This window comes from Aspergillus flavus, chromosome 1, assembly GCF_009017415.1.
Source record: "Aspergillus flavus chromosome 1, complete sequence".
In the NCBI taxonomy this organism is placed as follows: domain Eukaryota; kingdom Fungi; phylum Ascomycota; class Eurotiomycetes; order Eurotiales; family Aspergillaceae; genus Aspergillus; species Aspergillus flavus.
Window position 1 is genome coordinate 3,602,856 of NC_092406.1, and position 17,994 is coordinate 3,620,849.

At 49.2% G+C, this 17,994-nt stretch overlaps 6 protein-coding genes and 1 non-coding gene across 7 annotated transcripts; 4 read left to right on the forward strand and 3 right to left on the reverse strand.

The window, feature by feature from the left end:
• Window positions 1-1,376: 1,376 nt before the first annotated feature.
• Window positions 1,377-2,536, forward strand: F9C07_1327 (concanavalin A-like lectin/glucanase domain-containing protein; the record flags this gene model as incomplete). The annotated part of the gene is made up of 2 exons (XM_041288259.1): window positions 1,377-2,173; window positions 2,242-2,536. 2 exons carry the CDS (start codon window positions 1,377-1,379, stop codon window positions 2,534-2,536), a joined length of 1,092 nt encoding a protein of 363 aa, XP_041140659.1.
• Window positions 2,537-2,726: 190 nt separating this feature from the next.
• F9C07_1092618 (putative acyl-CoA transferases/carnitine dehydratase) lies at window positions 2,727-5,155 on the reverse strand. Its single transcript, XM_041284034.2, has one exon. The coding sequence runs from the start codon at window positions 4,834-4,836 to the stop codon at window positions 3,277-3,279; it is 1,560 nt and encodes a 519-aa protein (XP_041140658.2). The 5' UTR covers window positions 4,837-5,155; the 3' UTR covers window positions 2,727-3,276.
• Window positions 5,156-6,069: 914 nt separating this feature from the next.
• F9C07_1328 (putative P450 family fatty acid hydroxylase) lies at window positions 6,070-9,678 on the forward strand (the record flags this gene model as incomplete). Its single annotated transcript, XM_041288258.1, has 5 exons — window positions 6,070-6,190; window positions 6,297-6,542; window positions 6,601-7,041; window positions 7,093-8,079; window positions 8,159-9,678. The coding sequence occupies 5 exons, from the start codon at window positions 6,070-6,072 to the stop codon at window positions 9,676-9,678; spliced, it is 3,315 nt and encodes a 1,104-aa protein (XP_041140657.1).
• Window positions 9,679-10,164: 486 nt separating this feature from the next.
• Window positions 10,165-11,028, reverse strand: F9C07_1329 (extracellular proline-glycine rich protein; the record flags this gene model as incomplete). Its single annotated transcript, XM_041284039.1, has 1 exon — window positions 10,165-11,028. One exon carries the CDS (start codon window positions 11,026-11,028, stop codon window positions 10,165-10,167), a length of 864 nt encoding a protein of 287 aa, XP_041140656.1.
• A 3,412-nt stretch (window positions 11,029-14,440) lies between these two features.
• F9C07_t49 lies at window positions 14,441-14,529 on the forward strand. The gene has a single exon. It is a non-coding gene; the product is annotated as a tRNA-Asp (tRNA).
• Window positions 14,530-14,541: 12 nt separating this feature from the next.
• F9C07_2138951 (uncharacterized protein) lies at window positions 14,542-15,014 on the forward strand. The gene has a single exon (XM_071509159.1). The coding sequence runs from the start codon at window positions 14,553-14,555 to the stop codon at window positions 14,925-14,927; it is 375 nt and encodes a 124-aa protein (XP_071365832.1). The 5' UTR covers window positions 14,542-14,552; the 3' UTR covers window positions 14,928-15,014.
• Window positions 15,015-15,019: 5 nt separating this feature from the next.
• Window positions 15,020-17,485, reverse strand: F9C07_1095009 (tryptophan synthase beta chain). Its single transcript, XM_041288261.2, has 3 exons — window positions 17,103-17,485; window positions 16,746-17,049; window positions 15,020-16,683 (listed from the first exon to the last, which is right to left on the reverse strand). The coding sequence occupies exons 1-3, from the start codon at window positions 17,236-17,238 to the stop codon at window positions 15,045-15,047; spliced, it is 2,079 nt and encodes a 692-aa protein (XP_041140655.1). The 5' UTR covers window positions 17,239-17,485; the 3' UTR covers window positions 15,020-15,044.
• Between the last annotated feature and the right edge of the window lie 509 nt (window positions 17,486-17,994).

Consider the following 17,994-nt stretch of genomic DNA (forward strand, 5'->3'; position numbering starts at 1 on the left):
TAACATTGTTGATGTCGTCGCAAATTGTTTCATATGCATGTACAGTACTCCGTACTCCGTGTTGTACGGAGTATGTAGACTGTATGTATGCAAGTACAATACATGTACACTCGAACAACGCCCGGTGTGTAGGTCCTTAATTAGAATTTTCGTCGAAGTGCTAGTACACTCTCTTCTAATTATAAAATGGCCCGAGGACTTAAAATCTTTGCCGGGGCATTGCCACCGGAGCCACTCACCGCTGGAGAATTATAACAAAGGTGCCTATGGCATGGCATTACTATTCAATTTGTGAGGCCAAGATGGATGGAGCCTTTGTTGGCAACACCGAAGCTAGTTTCACTTACCGGATTCCACCTCTTGCATTTTCATTTGCTGTGGTTCAGGGGGTTTGAACTCGGAAGGGTATTTCGGGCAACTGTGGCACCCGGTTTATTGTACTCCAGAAAAAAAAATTAAAATGGATGATCTGATCTGCTTTTGTAACCGTACCCCAACTTGTTATGATCGAGACGTATTCATCCCGAGTTCCCCCACGTATCACGTATATGACAGAAAGATCCCCTTGGTAAGGGGTCCTCTACTGGTACCAATCGTAGCACTTCATAATGCGTTTCCGTGGGTTTTCCAGATCAAGTTTCAAGGGCCTTATCAGGACCCCTGCAGAAATTGTGTGATTGGCGGTGATAGCCCCAGATTTGTTTGACCTTTTAAGGGCCGGCGCACAGCTAGTTCAGATGCGGTTAGTTTGAGGGACAGGGACCCTAAGCTACTTACCACATCAGGCTAGCCGACCAGTTGAACTAGCCACCCTCGGCATTAGTGTGCGCATCCAAGACCGATAGATTCCCAGTTTTGGACTGCTCAAACTTACCCCTTAACAATTGGAACCACCAAATTAGTGGTATTGCTGCAGATGGAAGGAGAAAAAGAAAAAAAATGGATACAGAACACAGCTTGGCCAGTGCCAACCATAGAAAAGATGGCAAAGAAAAAGGACGCTAATAATAATTACCCGGTTTAATTAAAGCAATGGAAATCGCCGCCATGATTGTTCTTCCAACCCTCTCCTGTCGTTCCCCTCCTATTCCCACCGTTCGTCGTTCTCTTTCCATTCCTTCTCCCGGGTGGACATCAATTCCTCGTGCGACGTGATCGCACATCCAGTCCTTATTTCGGATATTGTCACTCTTTTATCTCAGAACCGATTGTTCGTCGCATTACCGACCACCCTTTCCCTCCTTATCTGAGCCGAAACAACTCGTCGACTTGAATCCGGGGTTTTAGCTTTTGCGTGTTCCACTCTGTTTTATACATCATCCACAATCATTTCGAGGAACGGGAGGGGTTTCCAAGTCTAACTGTACCTTTCCACCATGTCGCTCTTCAATGTACTGGCCCTGTTGATGGCCTTCGTCTGTTCGGTGACCGCTCAGACATGGACCGACTGTAACCCTCTCAATGAAACCTGTCCTGCAGCGCCGGCTCTGGGTACTAATCACTCTTGGGTCTTCAATGAGACCATGGACGACAAGATTTGGTCGGTTACGAACGGCCAAGTGGACTGGAAAGATACCGGCGCGGAATTCTCCATCAAAAAGAAATTAGATTCGCCAACGATGCAGTCGACCTTCTTTATCTTCTTCGGTATTGTCGAGTCCCACGTCAAGATGGCGAAGGGCGGCGGTATCGTCAGCAGTGTGGTGCTTCAATCAGCCGATCTAGACGAGATCGACTGGGAGTGGATCGGCTACAATACCTCTGAGGTCCAATCTAACTACTTCGGCAAAGGCAACGACACCTCGTTTAACCGTGGTGGCTTCCACTATGTGGAGAACGCTGATACAGAATTCCACAACTACACCACCTACTGGACTCAGGAGAAGCTCGAGTGGTGGATCGACGGCAATCTGGTCCGCACGCTGAAGCCTGAAGATGCCCTGGATGGCAAGAACTATCCACAAACACCTAGCAACATTCGTTTTGGTATCTGGCCTGCCGGTGATCCCAAGAACGCGCAGGGAACGATTGAATGGGCTGGAGGTGAGGTCGATTATAATGCCGGCCCTTACACCATGGTTGTTAAGAACGTGCGTGTGCATGACTTCCACACTGGAAAAGAGTACAACTACACAGATCACTCTGGTTCCTGGGAAAGCATTAAGGTTGTCGAGTAAGTCTTTCCCCTGAATTTGAGACTTATATGCTGCGTCTATTACCTGGTACTAACATTGAAATAAGGGGTAACTCCACCACCGTGGACGAACTGAACAAGGAGCCAGAGAAGTCTCTGGCAGAGAAATGGGCAGACCTACCAACTGCCGCTAAGACCGGTGTTTACTGCGGTGCCGCAGCTGCTGGAGTTCTTCTTATCGCCGGAGCCGCTCTTTACTTCGTCAGGCAGCGTAAGAAGGGACGTCTCGAATACGCCCTTGATGACGCCAAGTGGAACACTGAACGAAATGAGATGAACAATCTGCAAACCACGTGGAAAGCAAGCGAATGGGGAAACAAAGGTTATCAACCTGTGAACTAGCCAAAACTTCGTCAGAGATACCTAGGGATACGACAACACTATCCCTGCGTTGATGATGAAAACGAAACAAAGAATGCTTTTCGGATGTCTTCTGCTACGCCACCTGCACAAGGATCTGTTATGTTGCGTCCTTGCACGTCGCAGCAGAGGTCGAGCGAAATGATCTCGCGCCGGCTTTGCTGGCCAAAGTTGCGTGGGTTGGTTTTCAATCTCGGGGTTTTGGCGTCGTTTTGGTAGAGCATATTGGGCTCATGATTTGCCTCACAATCCTCTTCCCTATTCTTCCAATTTATGTCTATATATATACCATTTACTAACTTTTTGTATTGTGTTTACAACTGGACACTTTCTTTGATTGTATATACCAATCTGCATTGTATATCCAATTTCGCAGCCTCCTCTACTTTTCCCATTAGATGGTGTATGGCATCTATAGCCAAGCTTTCAAACTCACCGCCTATGCTCTCCCATATGTTTCTGTTGGATAACCACATCTTTGCCAATCCAGAGCTGATAGGCGTTCTTTGACTGCAAAGATTAAGCTTGACCGAAAAACTCTCGAGTCGTCTTACGAATTAACGATGACAATCATCAGTTGTACACAGCATTGAACTCAAGGACTGAGGATATTCTTTGGTTTGTATACAAAGTTGCACAAGGGAAGGTGATCTACTTTATGAACCAAGAGCGGGGACAAAGGGGTATTGTACATGAGCTGATCTGGATGTATAGCCGACGGCCTATAGCCACTTCTTCTCATCCGAACCCAAGGGCTTTGGCATGATATCCCATCCAACCTCGACCCCTTGTATCGAGGCGGAATGACGCACAGCGGTCATTTCACCGAAGCCTGTTGGCCTTGTCTCCAGATATTCCGAAGGTACATCGGCAGTGCACGTATAGTCCTGTGACTGGAAACCGTCTCTGCCGGTGAACTGCCCAAGCGATCGCAGATATTTCATTACCCCAGCCAGGGAAACATTAACCTCCCAAGAACCGCCCTCTGTAGCCTGCTTGTACAGAGCAGCTTGGACACCTGACGCAAGGAAGTAGCCTGCTGCATGGTCTAAAGCTTGGCATGGCATTGGTCGTGCAGGCTCCCCAGCACCGTAATGTTCCGCTTCGGACACATTCATGCCAGAGCATGTTTGGACTAGTGAGTCAAACCCACGTTTGTCTGACCATGGACCAGAAGGTCCGTAGGCAGAGAGATTGGCGCAGATGATACCGCGATGCGAGAACCGCCGAGCAAGTACATCGGGTGAGAGACCGCGGGAAGCCAGACTACCAGGTCTATATCCTTGAATGACGACGTGAGCGTCCTCAAGGAGCCGGGTGAGATCCTCACGACCCTCCTGTGTCAGCAAATCAAGCTGCACTGTCCTTTTCCCACGACCAAGGTCACGGTCCAAGACCGGAAGGTCAGGAAGATTTGGACTGGTCACCCAGAGAACGTCAGCACCGTGAGCAGCCAATGTTCTCCCAGATAACGGCGCGGCAATCACCCGAGAGAACTCCAGCACACGAAGGCCTCGGAGAGATTTGTCAGCATTTGCTGCACGTATCTCCTGCGGAAGGCCAACAGGGGCATCCCCGATCTTCCGGAGGAGAATAGGAAAGTCGGCAATTGCGCGCGCCTGCGGGAGGGCGTCCCATTCTGAGTAGCTGCGAAGGGCAGAGATCACTACACCAGCCTCAAATGCAGCAGATTCTAGGTCCACCGAGCGCCACGACGCGATTTTGGAAGCAAACTCAGCGCGATCGACATCCGGTGAGCATCCTACAAGAGCCGTCGCACCGTTGTGATGGTTGGTAAAGGAATCGTGCACTCGCACATATCCGTCCAAGGATTTGTGCAGTCCACTCAGAGGACCCCATGTATCGGGTAAAGACTGACCAGGAAACGAATAAAGCCTCTCCGACTTGAATTCGATCACGGCATGCCGCCGAGGGACTGTTACCATCGGAGTTGGCATGGAATTGCGAAGGGCATGAATTTGAGCTGCAAGCAATGCGGAAAGACTAATTGTTGCTTGAGCAAGATCTGCTATCTTGAACGATGAGGGAAGACCTAGCTCATTCCCATCTATGTGAAGAGATCGAAGAGTCTCCTCAGGAAGACCCAGGCCTTTCCATACGTACTCCACCGTATCTTTCGACGTGAAGGTGGTCCGATCAATGGTGGCAGATTCAATCGAGTAATTGGCCGAAGTACCACCGAGGGTGTTGTTGGTTGTCATAATACTCAATTTCGCAGATATTCTAGTCACGTGCCTGGATGAATTGAGTACTCGATTCATTATAATCGAGTATTGTCAGAGCTGGGAAAATGTTCGTATTATAAGTCACGTTGCCTGAAGGGCCAGTCACATGCTTTGTCAATACTTATCACTCGTGATACTTCGACCCATCCATTATATTTATACGTGGTCTTGTTCGGAAGAACGGCACAACTCCGTGACTCAATTTCTGCCTGGTGCTCACCTCGGCATTGTGCGAATGTGACCGAGCGGTGGTCGAATAATATACCATTTCGACGCTATCACCATTCGGCTATTTTCTATCTCCGCCGAGCACGGTCTCCGAATTCTACTGCTTGTCTGTAGGTACATCGAGCAGGAAACAACTAATGAATACTTTGTCTCGTTCACCAAACACAGTGTACTGTGCTAAAAGATATGCCGCTGGCTTATCAATATGCGCACAGAATAAACAATTTCCAAGTCGTCTCGCTGGAATCACGCAGTATCTTGTCGCATGACTAGCGGGGAAATCATCTTGCGTCCAATGGGCGAAAGACTCCGTATAGAGAAGAAAGATCGCGGAGTATCTTCGTTCCGCTCGTCATGTATCAAGCCGACTATTTCCTGTGAGGATGATGATGGATTCAACGGTGAAACACACCTGATCCTCAATGACAACGCCACGTGTAATGCGGTCAACATAATTTATAATTGCTGCAAAAGACAGCTATAAAATGCAGGTACATATATGACCGAGATAGCAAACATCCTTCTGGCAGGAACCGGGGTGAAACATATCCGGTTACCCAGGAGAAGTAATGCTTCAACAATTGTACAACAGAAGACGCCCCTTTTCTTGAAGACAATATACTTTGGATCAGCCCAATTCTGTGCTGTGGTGCTTCTCTTCGGCGCCACATAAAACACATAGAGCAGACAAAGTAAGCAAAACCATCATCTGCCGGGGCTCTACATACCTTGTCAAACGGTAATGCTGAGAAGAGCCCGCATCCTATGGGTGGCTCAGCTGTCCATGGTTGATTCATAAAAAGAATTCTAAGACATTCTTCCCAATGCTTAGCATGATCCCATATGTCCGCCCTTGGTTTCCGAGATCTTACCTGTTCGCCCTGATAGACACCGATTGCCTTTCAATCAGTTGTCCTGGCTTAACAGAGTCGTATACCGGCAGTGCTCACATGGGAAGCTCGGAGTGATACATTTAGTTAGCTGTCACCAATCCTTCGTCCCGAGATACTAAAGATTGACATAATTTCTGTCTGACTCGCCATGGAAGAGACGAACCTCATTCCAATTCCAGAGCCCCGAGGCCTTCCTCTGTTGGGAAACATTCTGGATGTTGATTCAGAGGCACCGGAGAAAAGCTTTCAGCGGCTGGCGGAAACATATGGTATATCCCAACAAGCACGCATTCTACTGCTTTGGTTGCCGTAGCTCTGTTCAGTCCCATTATATCAAGCATATCTTTCGGCACCGCTAATTATACGCATTATAAGGTCCAATCTTTCGGCTGAACCTCGCCGGAGCCTCAAGAGTGTTCATAAGCACTTACGAACTCGTCGACGAAATTTGCGATGAGGAACGATTCACCAAGGTTGTGACCGCTGGATTGAGAGAGATTCGAAACGGCGTTCAAGATGGTCTGTTTACTGCAGATTATCCTGGAGAGGATAACTGGGCAATTGCACATCGCGTCCTGGTTCCTGCTTTTGGACCGTTGATGATTCGAGCTATGTATGAAGGTGTGTTTTTCCACTGTGCCAAACACTACCTGATAATCGGAAGCTTGACGACATATAGACATGTACGACATTGCAAGCCAGCTTGCTCTGAAATGGGCACGGCAGGGGTCTTCTGCGACCATAATGGCCAATGATGACTTCACTCGCTTAACGCTGGACACTATCGCGCTCTGTTCCATGGGAACTAGGTTCAATTCTTTTTACAGTGAAGATTTGCATCCTTTTATCAAGGCAGTGGCTACGTTGCTACAGGGATCCTCAGATAGGACTTTCCGTTCGACACTTCTTAACAACCTGCCTACGAGGGAAAATAAAAAATACTGGAGTGATATCAGTCTTCTGCGAACGTTGTCTCAGGAACTAGTCGATGCACGGAGAAATAATCCAATAGACAAGAAGGACCTTCTTAATGCCCTTATCCTTGGTCAAGACCTCCAGACTGGCCAGCATCTCAGCGACGACTCAATCATCAACAATATGATAACATTCCTTGTCGCAGGTAAGGGGGTGTGTGTGGGTTTGTTACCCTAATTACTGACCTTTCGCATAGGACATGAGACGACATCTGCCACACTGACATTCCTTTTCTACTATTTGCTTAAGAACCCGCATGCATACCAGAGAGCACAGGAAGAAGTCGACACGGTAGTCGGTCAACGAAAGATTATAGTGGAGGATTTGTCAAAATTGCCCTACATTGCAGCCTCACTGAGAGAGACACTGCGGCTTCAGGCTCCAGTTCCTTTAATCGCTTTTCATCCCCACCCTACTAAAAACCATGAAGATCCAGTAACTTTAGGGAAGGGCAAGTATGCTTTAAACAACGATGAGCCTGTGGTTCTTATCATGGGAAAGGTACATCGGGATCCGAAGGTCTTTGGTGATGATGCAGAGGAGTTCAAGCCAGAGAGAATGCTGGATAAAAACTTTGAAGACCTCCCTAAGAATGCGTGGAAGCCGTTTGGAAACGGTATGAGAGGATGCATCGGCCGCCCATTTGCTTGGCAAGAGATGTTGCTTGTGGTGGCCATGTTGCTGCAAAATCTCAATTTTGAGATGGAGAATCCCAGCTATGATCTTCGAATCAAGCAGTCACTATCAATCAAGCCTGACGGCTTCCAAATGAAGGCAACGCTTCGAAGAGGTCTAGATGCAGCCAAGCTAGCGAGCGTCTTGAACAGCGGTGGCGATCTTTTGTCTCGTGCTCCTCAGATACTCAATGGGGAGTATAAACCTAACACAGATTTACGTTTTCATTTGAGGCCTATGCATATATTCTTTGGTAGTAATACTGGTACCTGTGAAGCTCTGGCTCGAAGGCTAGCTAAGGACTCTATGGGATACGGTTTTGCAACCAGGGTCGAAAGTCTGAACTCAGCCATGGAGAACATTCCCAGAGACAACCCTGTCATCTTCATTACCGCAACGTACGAGGGGCAGCCTCCTGATAACGCTGCCCATTTCTTCGAATGGCTGAACGGGCTAAAGAAAGCTGAGCTGGATGGAGTTAATTATTCTGTATTCGGATGTGGCCATCGTGAGCTATCCTTCTCCGCTTGATAGTTGTCATGCAGTTGCTCTTGACTGTGTATTTGCTAATGAGCCGGGACTATCAGATGACTGGTCAGCCACGTTTCTACGTATTCCCAAAGCTACCAATGATCTTATAGAGAAGCACGGCGGAACCCGCTTATGTGACATGGGTATGGCTGATGCAGCCAATTCAGACATGTTCTCTGATTTCGATACCTGGAGCGAGCTCATTCTCTGGCCGGCCATCAATTTGAAGTTTGGCCGTGCATCATCCGAGGGAGACGTACAATCCAAGTCTGCCTTACATGTTGACGTTAGTTCGAGCATGCGAGCTTCCACATTGGGCCTTCAGTTGCAGGAAGGATACGTGCTCGAAAACAAACTACTCACAACACCCGACGTGCCCGCCAAGAGAATGCTACGATTCAAACTACCACCAGATACAACCTACCAATGTGGAGATTATCTCATCGTACTACCTGTAAACCCAGCTCATGTTGTCTGCCGCGCAATCCGTCGTTTTAACATATCGTGGGACTCTATGCTTACAGTCAGGAAGCCGTCGCATGCTTCAGATGGCATCACGAACATGCCCCTAGAGACACCCATCTCCGCCTTCGAGCTCTTTTCAACATACGTGGAGCTATCCCAACCAGCATCCAAACGAGACCTAATCACCATCGCAGACGCAGCTACCACAGATACAGACGCTCAAGCAGAACTACAGTCACTCGCCTCCAGCCCTAACCGCTTCACTGAAGAAGTCATCAACAACCGCCTAAGCCCCCTCGACATTCTCATACGCCATCCTTCCATCAACCTACCACTGAGCACTTTCCTCGAAATGCTACCCCCCTTGCGAGTGCGCCAATACTCAATCTCATCATCCCCACTAGCCAGCCAATCCGACTGCACTATCACATTCTCAGTGCTAAACTCACCCCACCTATCAACAGAAAACAAACGATTCGTAGGAGTCGCATCCACATACCTCTCCGAACTTCAAGCGGGAGACCGCGTTCAAATTTCCATCCGCGCCTCGAACAACAAAGGCTTCAAACCCCCCTTGAAAGAGGAAACACCGATGATAATGGCATGCGCAGGAAGCGGTCTAGCCCCTTTCCGCGGTTTCATCATGGATCGCGCGGAAAGGAACCGCGGACGACGCACCGAACTACTTTCCGACGATGACCATCCCGAGATAGGTAAACCAGCAAGAGCTATATTATACATCGGCTGCCGCACAAAGGGCAAAGATGATATTCATGCGAGTGAGCTAGACGAATGGACTCGCCAGGGTGCTGTTGATGTCCGATGGGCGTATAGTCGGCCGACTGATAGATCGCAGAGACGTCATGTTCAGGATTTGCTGTTTGAGGATCGTAACGAGTTACTTGAGTTGATTGACCAGGGAGCACGCATCTATGTGTGTGGCGGAATGAGTGTCGGGCAGGGTATCCGCCAGGTATTCAAAGATATGTTCATTGAGAGATGTCGCGAGGTGCTGGAGAATGGCTCCGATGGGGACGAGGACGTGGCTGCTGAGGAGTATTTGGATAGTTTGAAGACTGAGGAGAGGTATGCGACGGACGTGTTTACGTAGGTTGTTATGTCCCAGATAGTAATCTTGGTGTCTAGAGCACGGCCAAATTGATATAGCATTGATGTTGGGTTTTTTTAGTTGGACTTAAGGGAAGTTGTTTCTGGGTATTGAATGCAAAGTTTAAGCTTAGGTTTTCTGCACATATTGCTATTCCTCTACGCGCTGTATTTATTGAACGCTTCTGGTAGAATAGTAGCTTACAAGTGCATCAAATGCACCTCTACGCAGTAGAGTACATCAACGAATAGCCCATACAACAGATATACCCTACAGTTCACAAACAAGAAACACACAATCCACCATACACATCTTCATTGCAACCCCTACATACAAGACACACATCTACCAGCCCCTATCACAAACCACCACCTCATTCCACATTCCACAATCCCATTCACACCCAACTCAGCCCCAAAACCCAAGTTCAACCCTTACCTCTAACACTCACTCAGAGAGAGAAAGAGAGCGAAGAGAGAGATCAATCACCTAAGCAAAGAAAGGAAACGCCCCACCACTAGGCGCAGGGAAAGACCCAGACGGAGTGGGACGAGGACCTTCGCCACCAGAAGGCTGAGGGAAACCGGAAGGCAAGGTTCCAGTAGGCTTAGGGCCGTGACCCTCGCCATGGTGACCCTTACCGCCATGGTGACCCTTACCGCCGTGGTGGCCCTCGCCGTGATGGCCCTCACCGTGGTGACCACCGGGGAAACCGCTGGGAGTAGCGCCAGAAGGAACCGGACCGCTGGGGGTAGGGAAGCCGGATGGAGCGGGGAAGGATGAGTCGTCGCCTTCACCCTCGTTGTCGTTGCCCTCGTCGGTGCCCTGGGCTTGTCGCTTTTCGAAGCCGCCGAAGGGCCAGCCTCCGAAGGGCCAGCCGCTGGATGGCGATCCCGAGGGAATTGGGAAGCCGGAGGGAATGGGGAAGCCGGATGGGATACCCGATGGAAAGCCGGTAGGAAAGCCGGTAGGAAACCCGGAGGGGATTGGGAAGCCCGATGGAATGCCGGTGGGGAAGCCGGAGGGGACGGGGAAGGGGAAGCCTTCACCTTCGTACCGCTTGTCGAATGACTGGTCAGGGAATCCTGCTCCGCCGGAGGGAGCGGGGAAATCAGGCTGCCCGCTGGGAACAGGGAAGCCAGCACCGCCGGAGGGAGTGGGAAAGCCGGATGGGAATGTACCGCTAGGGCCAGGGAAGGGGAAACTACCCTCGCCGCCCTCCTGGGGCTGGCCCTCAGACGGAGTGCCGAATGGGAAGTTAGGGAGAGACTGGCCGTCGCCGCTCTCGATGTGCTTGGGCAAGGCAAGGGCACAGCCCACAAGGCCAAGAGCAGCAGCGTTGGAGAACTTCATTTTGGATAGTTGTTAAAGAATGAAAGTAATTAAAGTATAAGATAGGTTTTCAAAGGAGTGCTTTTAAGGAATGCCAGATTCACTTAACGAAAGCTGATGAGGTTGGTCATGAAGAAAGATCGAAATCCATGGGAGAGTTGAAGGTCTTTATAAACTCGATAATCGGGGGGCATCAGAATGCCGAGAGCTTGAAAAAACTGATGAAGAGCGGTTAGCCAGGAGCACCTCATCAAAGGTGGAGGTCGATCACAAGCTTGGACTACACGGGTTCGCTTTCAGGCACGCCAAACCTAATATTGAGAGGTGGAACATCATGGAACCATATCAGAATCAGGTTGAGTCCTGTGTATCATTCCCCGAATGGGATTTCTTCTCCATGGCCTGGGGCACGTTCGGATAAAATTGCCTGTAGCCCTAAGAGTGTAGTCAGGCCGCAATGGCCGCCTTGTTTTTATGAGTGCCAGTTTTCCAGTCGATGTTGGAATAAGATCCAAGAATACTCCCACAGGGTCCAGCTTGAGTATACCCTGCGTATACCCTGAGTGTACCCTGAAAAGAAGGGTCTGAGATACGGGGGCAATGATGAAATCGCACACCATCCTGCCCAAATCGACATCTAATTCTCCAGCTCATGACGTGATCTTTGGAGCCATCCGGAAGCATGAGAGCCACGCCTTTGCACTGGGCCAGCCAACCCTAACCTACAGCGTTTCCTCTCATGGAATTCGAGACGGAGATCGTTGTGTCCATGAAGAATAGACCCACCAAGCGACAATTGACAACCAATCACATTGACAAACCAATGGACTGCAGCTTAGATCGACATTATAATCCACCGCAAGGTTTAACGGGCCATCGAATTATCCCTATTGGTGCAACCGACCAAAACTTAAGACGACCTCTGTTTGAGCCCCTGGAAAGGGGTGTGGGACAGCACAAGCGCCAGCATATCCGAAATCATCTTGGTCGCGTCCACGTCAGACCATGTGGTGCGAAGTCGGCACTGGAGAGTTTCTTGGCGCTAGTAACCGAAGTTAATCCCAACTAAGAGTACGTAGTCCCGACGATCAACGGCTCCATCCTGAAGCAGCCACTGGACTAATGTGGCTGATGGCCCGACAGTAGGTGCTGGCTAAATCCTGTCCAGAGTGTCGAAGAAAACCGACATAGCGGTTATGAAACGGGCTGTTCTGGCCTAGAAACGGTCGGGACTGGATCCTGCGACCGTTATTGGAGGGAGAAGGCGCGTATGGAGTCGGGAATTCCGAGTGATGGAAATAAGATGGCGTTGGGAGTCAGAAGTAGATTGAATGGAATTGGATTGACGACGCACAGGAAATGCGGAAAAATCACGCACGGACGGCTGCCTGAGCCTTGAGGCCGGAGCCGTCCCTCCAATAGCCCTGACTCAGTCCCCTGGTATAATATGTCGCTTCTAATGCCGGTACCGAGCTTAGTGACCTTGATTCGGCACATATAGCCTATAGTCTTGTGGATCTTCTGGATAACCGGTTCATTACCTATGAACTCTGTTCTAGCAAGGTTGTGCTACCCTGGAACCTCCCTTAAACCCCCAAGTATTGCCTCATTGCTACCGAAAATTACACCCTCTGCTCCATAGTGTGTTTCTAAATCTTCACTAAATAAACGTGATATAGTAGCAAACCATTTTAAGAGGTATGCGGCACAAAATGTCTCAAAAGCGCCATCACATCCATACAATTGAGTATAAAGGCACAGTCGTCGTCAGCTATATGTCTCCACTATTAGCTCAACAATGAAACAATCGAATTGAATTGACTTCCCGCCACCCTTTAGGCAAAGTGTCCATAATCAAATGAACGCTAAGTTAGCATTAATTTTATGCTAACTTCTTATCAGATCCGCTCAAGCCTCCGCTAAGCCTCTGGAATCTCATTCCAAATTGCCAGTGCCAACAAGCAAGGCAATGGGTTAGCCTAATTTCTGGACTTGAGGTCTGGACTATTGGATCCGAGGTTGACGGACCGATGCTGAAGTAATGGCTGTTTCGGATTTATTGCAGAGAAGAGTAAGGATCGTCGAAGAGAGATGATCGGATAGGTGGAAAGCTGAGGTCTAAGGGCGTTTGGCATGGATTTAGATTTATGCACGGAGGAACAGGTACTCTCCCTCTGTCATATCGCTAATTTTGTCTGACACGCCGGTCCTCTGTGACGGCAGTTGGCGTGCTTGCCAGCTGGTGTGGAGTCGAATCCCGAATAAGCATATACAAGGTACGGGGTAGAGTTTTCATGTCACAAAAGTAGGGGCTACTATCGGGACATTGAATCAACCATCTTTTCAGGGAGTACAGTATTTTCGCTCTTCTAGGGGCGATGTGAGTTACATGAGTGAATCTCGTCGTTTTCTCCGAAAGTAGTATGGCTCCGAGTGAGAAAGTCAGGTAACTAAGGCCAAAGACTGGCCTCAAGACTAGCCCGCTAGTGTAACTTAGAATTGTAGATCAATAGACCCGTTAGGGCATTGGTCTGGTATCATCTTCATCACAGACTTCAAAGCAGTATCTGCTTCTGCAAAATGCCACTACCAAGCCACAAATCTTTGTAAGGTAGTGGCACACTTGCTTTGATGGAACTCCGTACTCCGTACTGTGAAGCAATAAAAATAGAATCGCTACCACACCTAGCTGCTACACCATTGTGTTAGTATAGGGTTCAACTAGTCACTTTCCTCCGCTGCACTGTAAAAGCCCGGGCCAGCAATTCCACCCGAAGAGCATCAGAATCTGAGATAGATTGACGATTACGCGGCTTAGGAAACACCGCAGACACTGGATTGTTTTAAGTAATCTACCTTTCTTCACAGGACTCACCGTGTCACTTACTGAGAGGTCTGTATCACACACGGAGATTACCACGGGAAACTCGCGAATGGAACGCCATTGCCAGCTGCCGCCTTAGGGACGTTTGTCTTTGGACTGCGTTCATTGGAGCGAATTAAGATTGACGCTTCTAGTGAAGGCACTTGGGCCGAGAATTCATGATATTAGATCCGTAGGACATTATTCTGTATTTACCCATCCCCAGGTGTGCTGCTATGGGGGCAAATCACCCTTCTGTGTGATGGAAATCCGTTTTCTTAAGTGAAGGTAGAAGTCAACTCTGGCGTCAATATACATTGTAATGTCGACCTCGCCGTAGACACCCCTCGAAAAGCCTACAATCGAAAAGGTATAACGGCAAACATCCTGGATAGGTCTTTTAAGGATCTACCATGCAGCATGTTCAGTCCTATGTTAGCTTTTAGCAAATATACTAGGGAGTATAGCCATTGTGATAGCTGAGTTCATTGGATTTTCCCGGTATATTGGCGATAAAGTCGTACGTTTTGCTTTATAAAGCGTTTTATCAAGCTTCTTTCCAATGACTTATCCTCGATGGTCTAACGGTCATGATTTCCGCTTGTCATCTCATACGAGAACAAGCGCGGGAGACCTGGGTTCGACTCCCAGTCGGGGAGATTTTTTTACCTCCAGATTTTTAATGTATCTCAAATATATGTTCCTTTTTGTTGCCAGTAACAGTCTCTCTAGTGCTTCGCTATTAGGGCTGCGTTATTTGAGTTGTCGTCGTAACTACCTTATATATAGTTTGTGGTCTGGTCGTGAGGCATATATATATTCAGGTGACACGGTAAAGCCCTTTGTCGTAAAAACAACAAAAACAGAAAGGATTGGTATGCAGATTATATATAAGTTGACAATAGCTTTAGTATGGAAAGCAACCCAAAGAACCTCCTATCACATACAGCAAAGGAGAAAGTTTTCGACCAGGATACCACTAAACTCATCGATGGACGCCTTATACCCCGGGGAGGCCTCCACACTGTTGAGGCTATGGGAAATATCAGAGGATTGAAACTAGTTTATACTACGCAAATCGTCGAAGTTATGGCGTATCATCATTCTATTTATCGAGGTATCTAACCTTTTAGGCTAATAAAACTTTTATACGTGCAGAGTGAGAATCACATTTTTAGAACCGTAAGTCCCATCCAATCTGGGGTCCAATCGTGGGCAATCCATCAGCCACGCTCTGCACGTCCTTATCTCCGCGACCACTCAAACACAAGACGAGGTCCTTGCCAGGTCCCAGCTTTTTGGCTGTCTGAATAGCACCCCACACAGCGTGAGAAGTTTCCAACGCAGGGATAATGCCTTCCAACTGGCTCAGGAGGCGGAAGCCCTCAAAGGCCTGGGCATCAGTAGCGGACAGAAATGTTGCCCGCTTACTTTCCTTCCAGTGGGCCAGTTCCGGTCCAACTCCGGGGTAATCCAGCCCGGCGGAAATGGAATGAGTGTCGGAGATCTGGCCGTGCTCGTCCTGTAGGATATATGTGCGAACGCCATGCAGCACGCCTACAGAGCCTCCAGTCAGTGTGGCGGAGTGTCGGTCCGTGTCTAACCCATCTCCGGCGGCTTCTACACCAACCAGCTGGACAGAGAGATCCTTGGAAAAGGGGTAGAACATGCCAACAGAATTAGATCCTCCACCAACACAGGCAACAACGGCATCCGGACTCTTGCCCAGCTCTTGCATCTGAGCCTTGGTTTCATTACCGATCACACTCTGGAAAGTCCTGACCATAGTAGGGAAGGGATGGGGCCCAATGGCAGACCCGATAATATAGTGGGTGGTATCCAGACGGACAATCCACGCGCGGAAGGCTTCATTTACGGCATCACGGAGGGTACGCGATCCCGATTCGACGGGGATCACCGTGGCGCCTAGCAAGCGGATCCGGAATACATTCAAGGCCTGTCGACGGACATCCTCCGCACCCATGTAGATAGTACATTTCATGCCAAATTTAGCACATACGGTGGCAGTCGCGACACCATGTTGACCGGCGCCCGTTTCAGCGATAATCTCCGTCTTACCTAACCGACGAGCGATGAGTATCTGACCCAAGGCATTATTAATCTTGTGAGATCCGGTGTGGTTCAGGTCTTCCCGTTTTAGCCAGATGTTTGCACCACCGACGTGCTCAGTCAGGCGTGTCGCTTGGTGAAGGCTCGATGGACGGCCCATGTAAGGATAGTACGACCGATATTCCTCCCAAAAGGTCGGGTCATCGAGAGCTGCCTGGAAACCGGCCTCGAGTTCAGCGAGACACGTTGTCAGGGCCTCGGGGGCATATTGACCACCGAAAATACCGAACCGTCCTGGTCCATCGGCCACGGCTGCCTCTGCGTCATCGGTTAGGGCGACCGCCTTTGCTTCGGTTGTCCCGCTGATTGTAGTCGATGCATCTGCAGAGACTTTCCTTTGTGTGATCTTTGAACAGTAGTCCTCAACTGCCTGAGCGGCCTGCCCGGCTGGGGCGTCAGCCAGGATGTTGATCACTTGACTACCAATGACAGCACCGTCGGCGATGGAGGTCACGCTTAGAAAATGCTCCCGCGTGCTGATTCCAAATCCAACTGCGACGGGGACATTGCCGGAGAGGCTCTTGACGCGCTGGATGAGCGCCGGAAGCTCTGTGTTGAGGGTCCCCGTAGCACCGGTGACGCCCATACGGGACACAAGATAAATGAAAGAATCCGCCATACTGCAGAGAGCCTTCATGCGCTCTTCTGTAGTGGAAGGAGCGATCAATGGGACGTAGGAGAGACTGTCAATGGAGTCAATAAACCTATCACTTGAAACTTCCCTATTCCAGAGGGTAGTACGTACCCCATCTTGGTACAGCCATTGCGGAAGCGAATCGCGTCTTCTGGTGGCAAATCAACAATAATGAAACCATTGACTCCGGCATCCTTGCAATCGGCCAGGATTTGGGACTCCCCATAGCGTAAAAGGGGGTTGTAATAGCCCATGAAGAGGACGGGGGTCTTGAGTCCTTTCCGGCGGGCCTCCCGCACCATCTCCAACATGGAGGTAATGGTGACCCCATTTTTGAGGGCCTTCAGATTCGATTTCTGGATGGTAGGACCATCTGCGATAGGGTCGGTGAATGGGAGACCCAGCTCAATAATGTCTACACCATTCATCAGGATCGTCAATTCGAAAGATGGGGCTAACATGACTCACCGGCTCCTCCGGCCTGCATGCCCAGCATGATGTCCGGGGTTTCCTCCGCCGTGGGGAATCCGGCCGTCACATACGTGACCAGCGCTGGACGGCCTTCTTGTTGACATTGGGCAAATGTTTGTTTGAGATGCTCCATGGTGGATTGATTGTCTGATAGTGACAAAATTTGGAACACGAGGGGCGGTACTTTTTATGGGGAACCAAATTGACTAGGGTCTACGATGAGTCAACGCCGAGGCATCCACAATGGGGTCAGCTTGCGGGACGGCCCATTACTTTATCGGCCCGTCAATTGGTTCCGCTTGCGATATCGGTCTGGAACAATTGCAACATAGTGAAATATCGACATGACCAAGCACCACTAGTAGTAAGCTCTCAGCCTCTTAGATGAGGACTATAATTGATCCTCGCTAATTGAACCGGTTTATTCTTCTGACGTCTGTGATCGCATAAGGGCCGTCAATTTTGTGGCTGCTTTCAAGAAGACAAGCCGGCATCACTAATATCAGTCTCGTCAATGGCAGTAATAGTAAGCTTACCTGCAACCTTGATCTTATCGATCGCCCTATTTCTCGTGATTTGGAGAGCCCGGAGAGGGCCTTGCTTCTCTTAATACACGGTCATGCCCCTTTGGTTCTGACAGACACGCATCAATGAGGCCACTTGCGTATGCGCAGGGCGGAATCTCCAGTCCTACTGGGAAGAATCTCCCTGGTGGATAATAGAGTTATTAATGGTTTATTGGACCATTTGCAATAGCGAACCATAAGACCCGGGTTATTGAAGGCAGCATGATGGTTGTAATGAGACACTGGATCCAGTAAGACAGTACAGTAAGACGCCAATCCAAACTAGGCAGAATAATAACCACGGAATACAATACCGTATTAAT

What these genes read in the sequence shown, in the direction of transcription:
- F9C07_1092618 (XM_041284034.2), bottom strand. Translation starts at nt 4,836, where the DNA reads ATGAATCGAGTACTCAATTCATCCAGGCACGTGACTAGAATATCTGCG.
- F9C07_2138951 (XM_071509159.1), top strand. Translation starts at nt 14,553, where the DNA reads ATGTATCTCAAATATATGTTCCTTTTTGTTGCCAGTAACAGTCTCTCT.
- F9C07_1095009 (XM_041288261.2), bottom strand. Translation starts at nt 17,238, where the DNA reads ATGGAGCATCTCAAACAAACATTTGCCCAATGTCAACAAGAAGGCCGT. An exon ending in CATGCAGGCCGGAGGAGCCG is followed by an intron (nt 17,050 to 17,102) that starts GTGAGTCATGTT and finishes TGAATGGTGTAG; the next exon opens with ACATTATTGAGCTGGGTCTC. An exon ending in AATGGCTGTACCAAGATGGG is followed by an intron (nt 16,684 to 16,745) that starts GTACGTACTACC and finishes CTCCATTGACAG; the next exon opens with TCTCTCCTACGTCCCATTGA.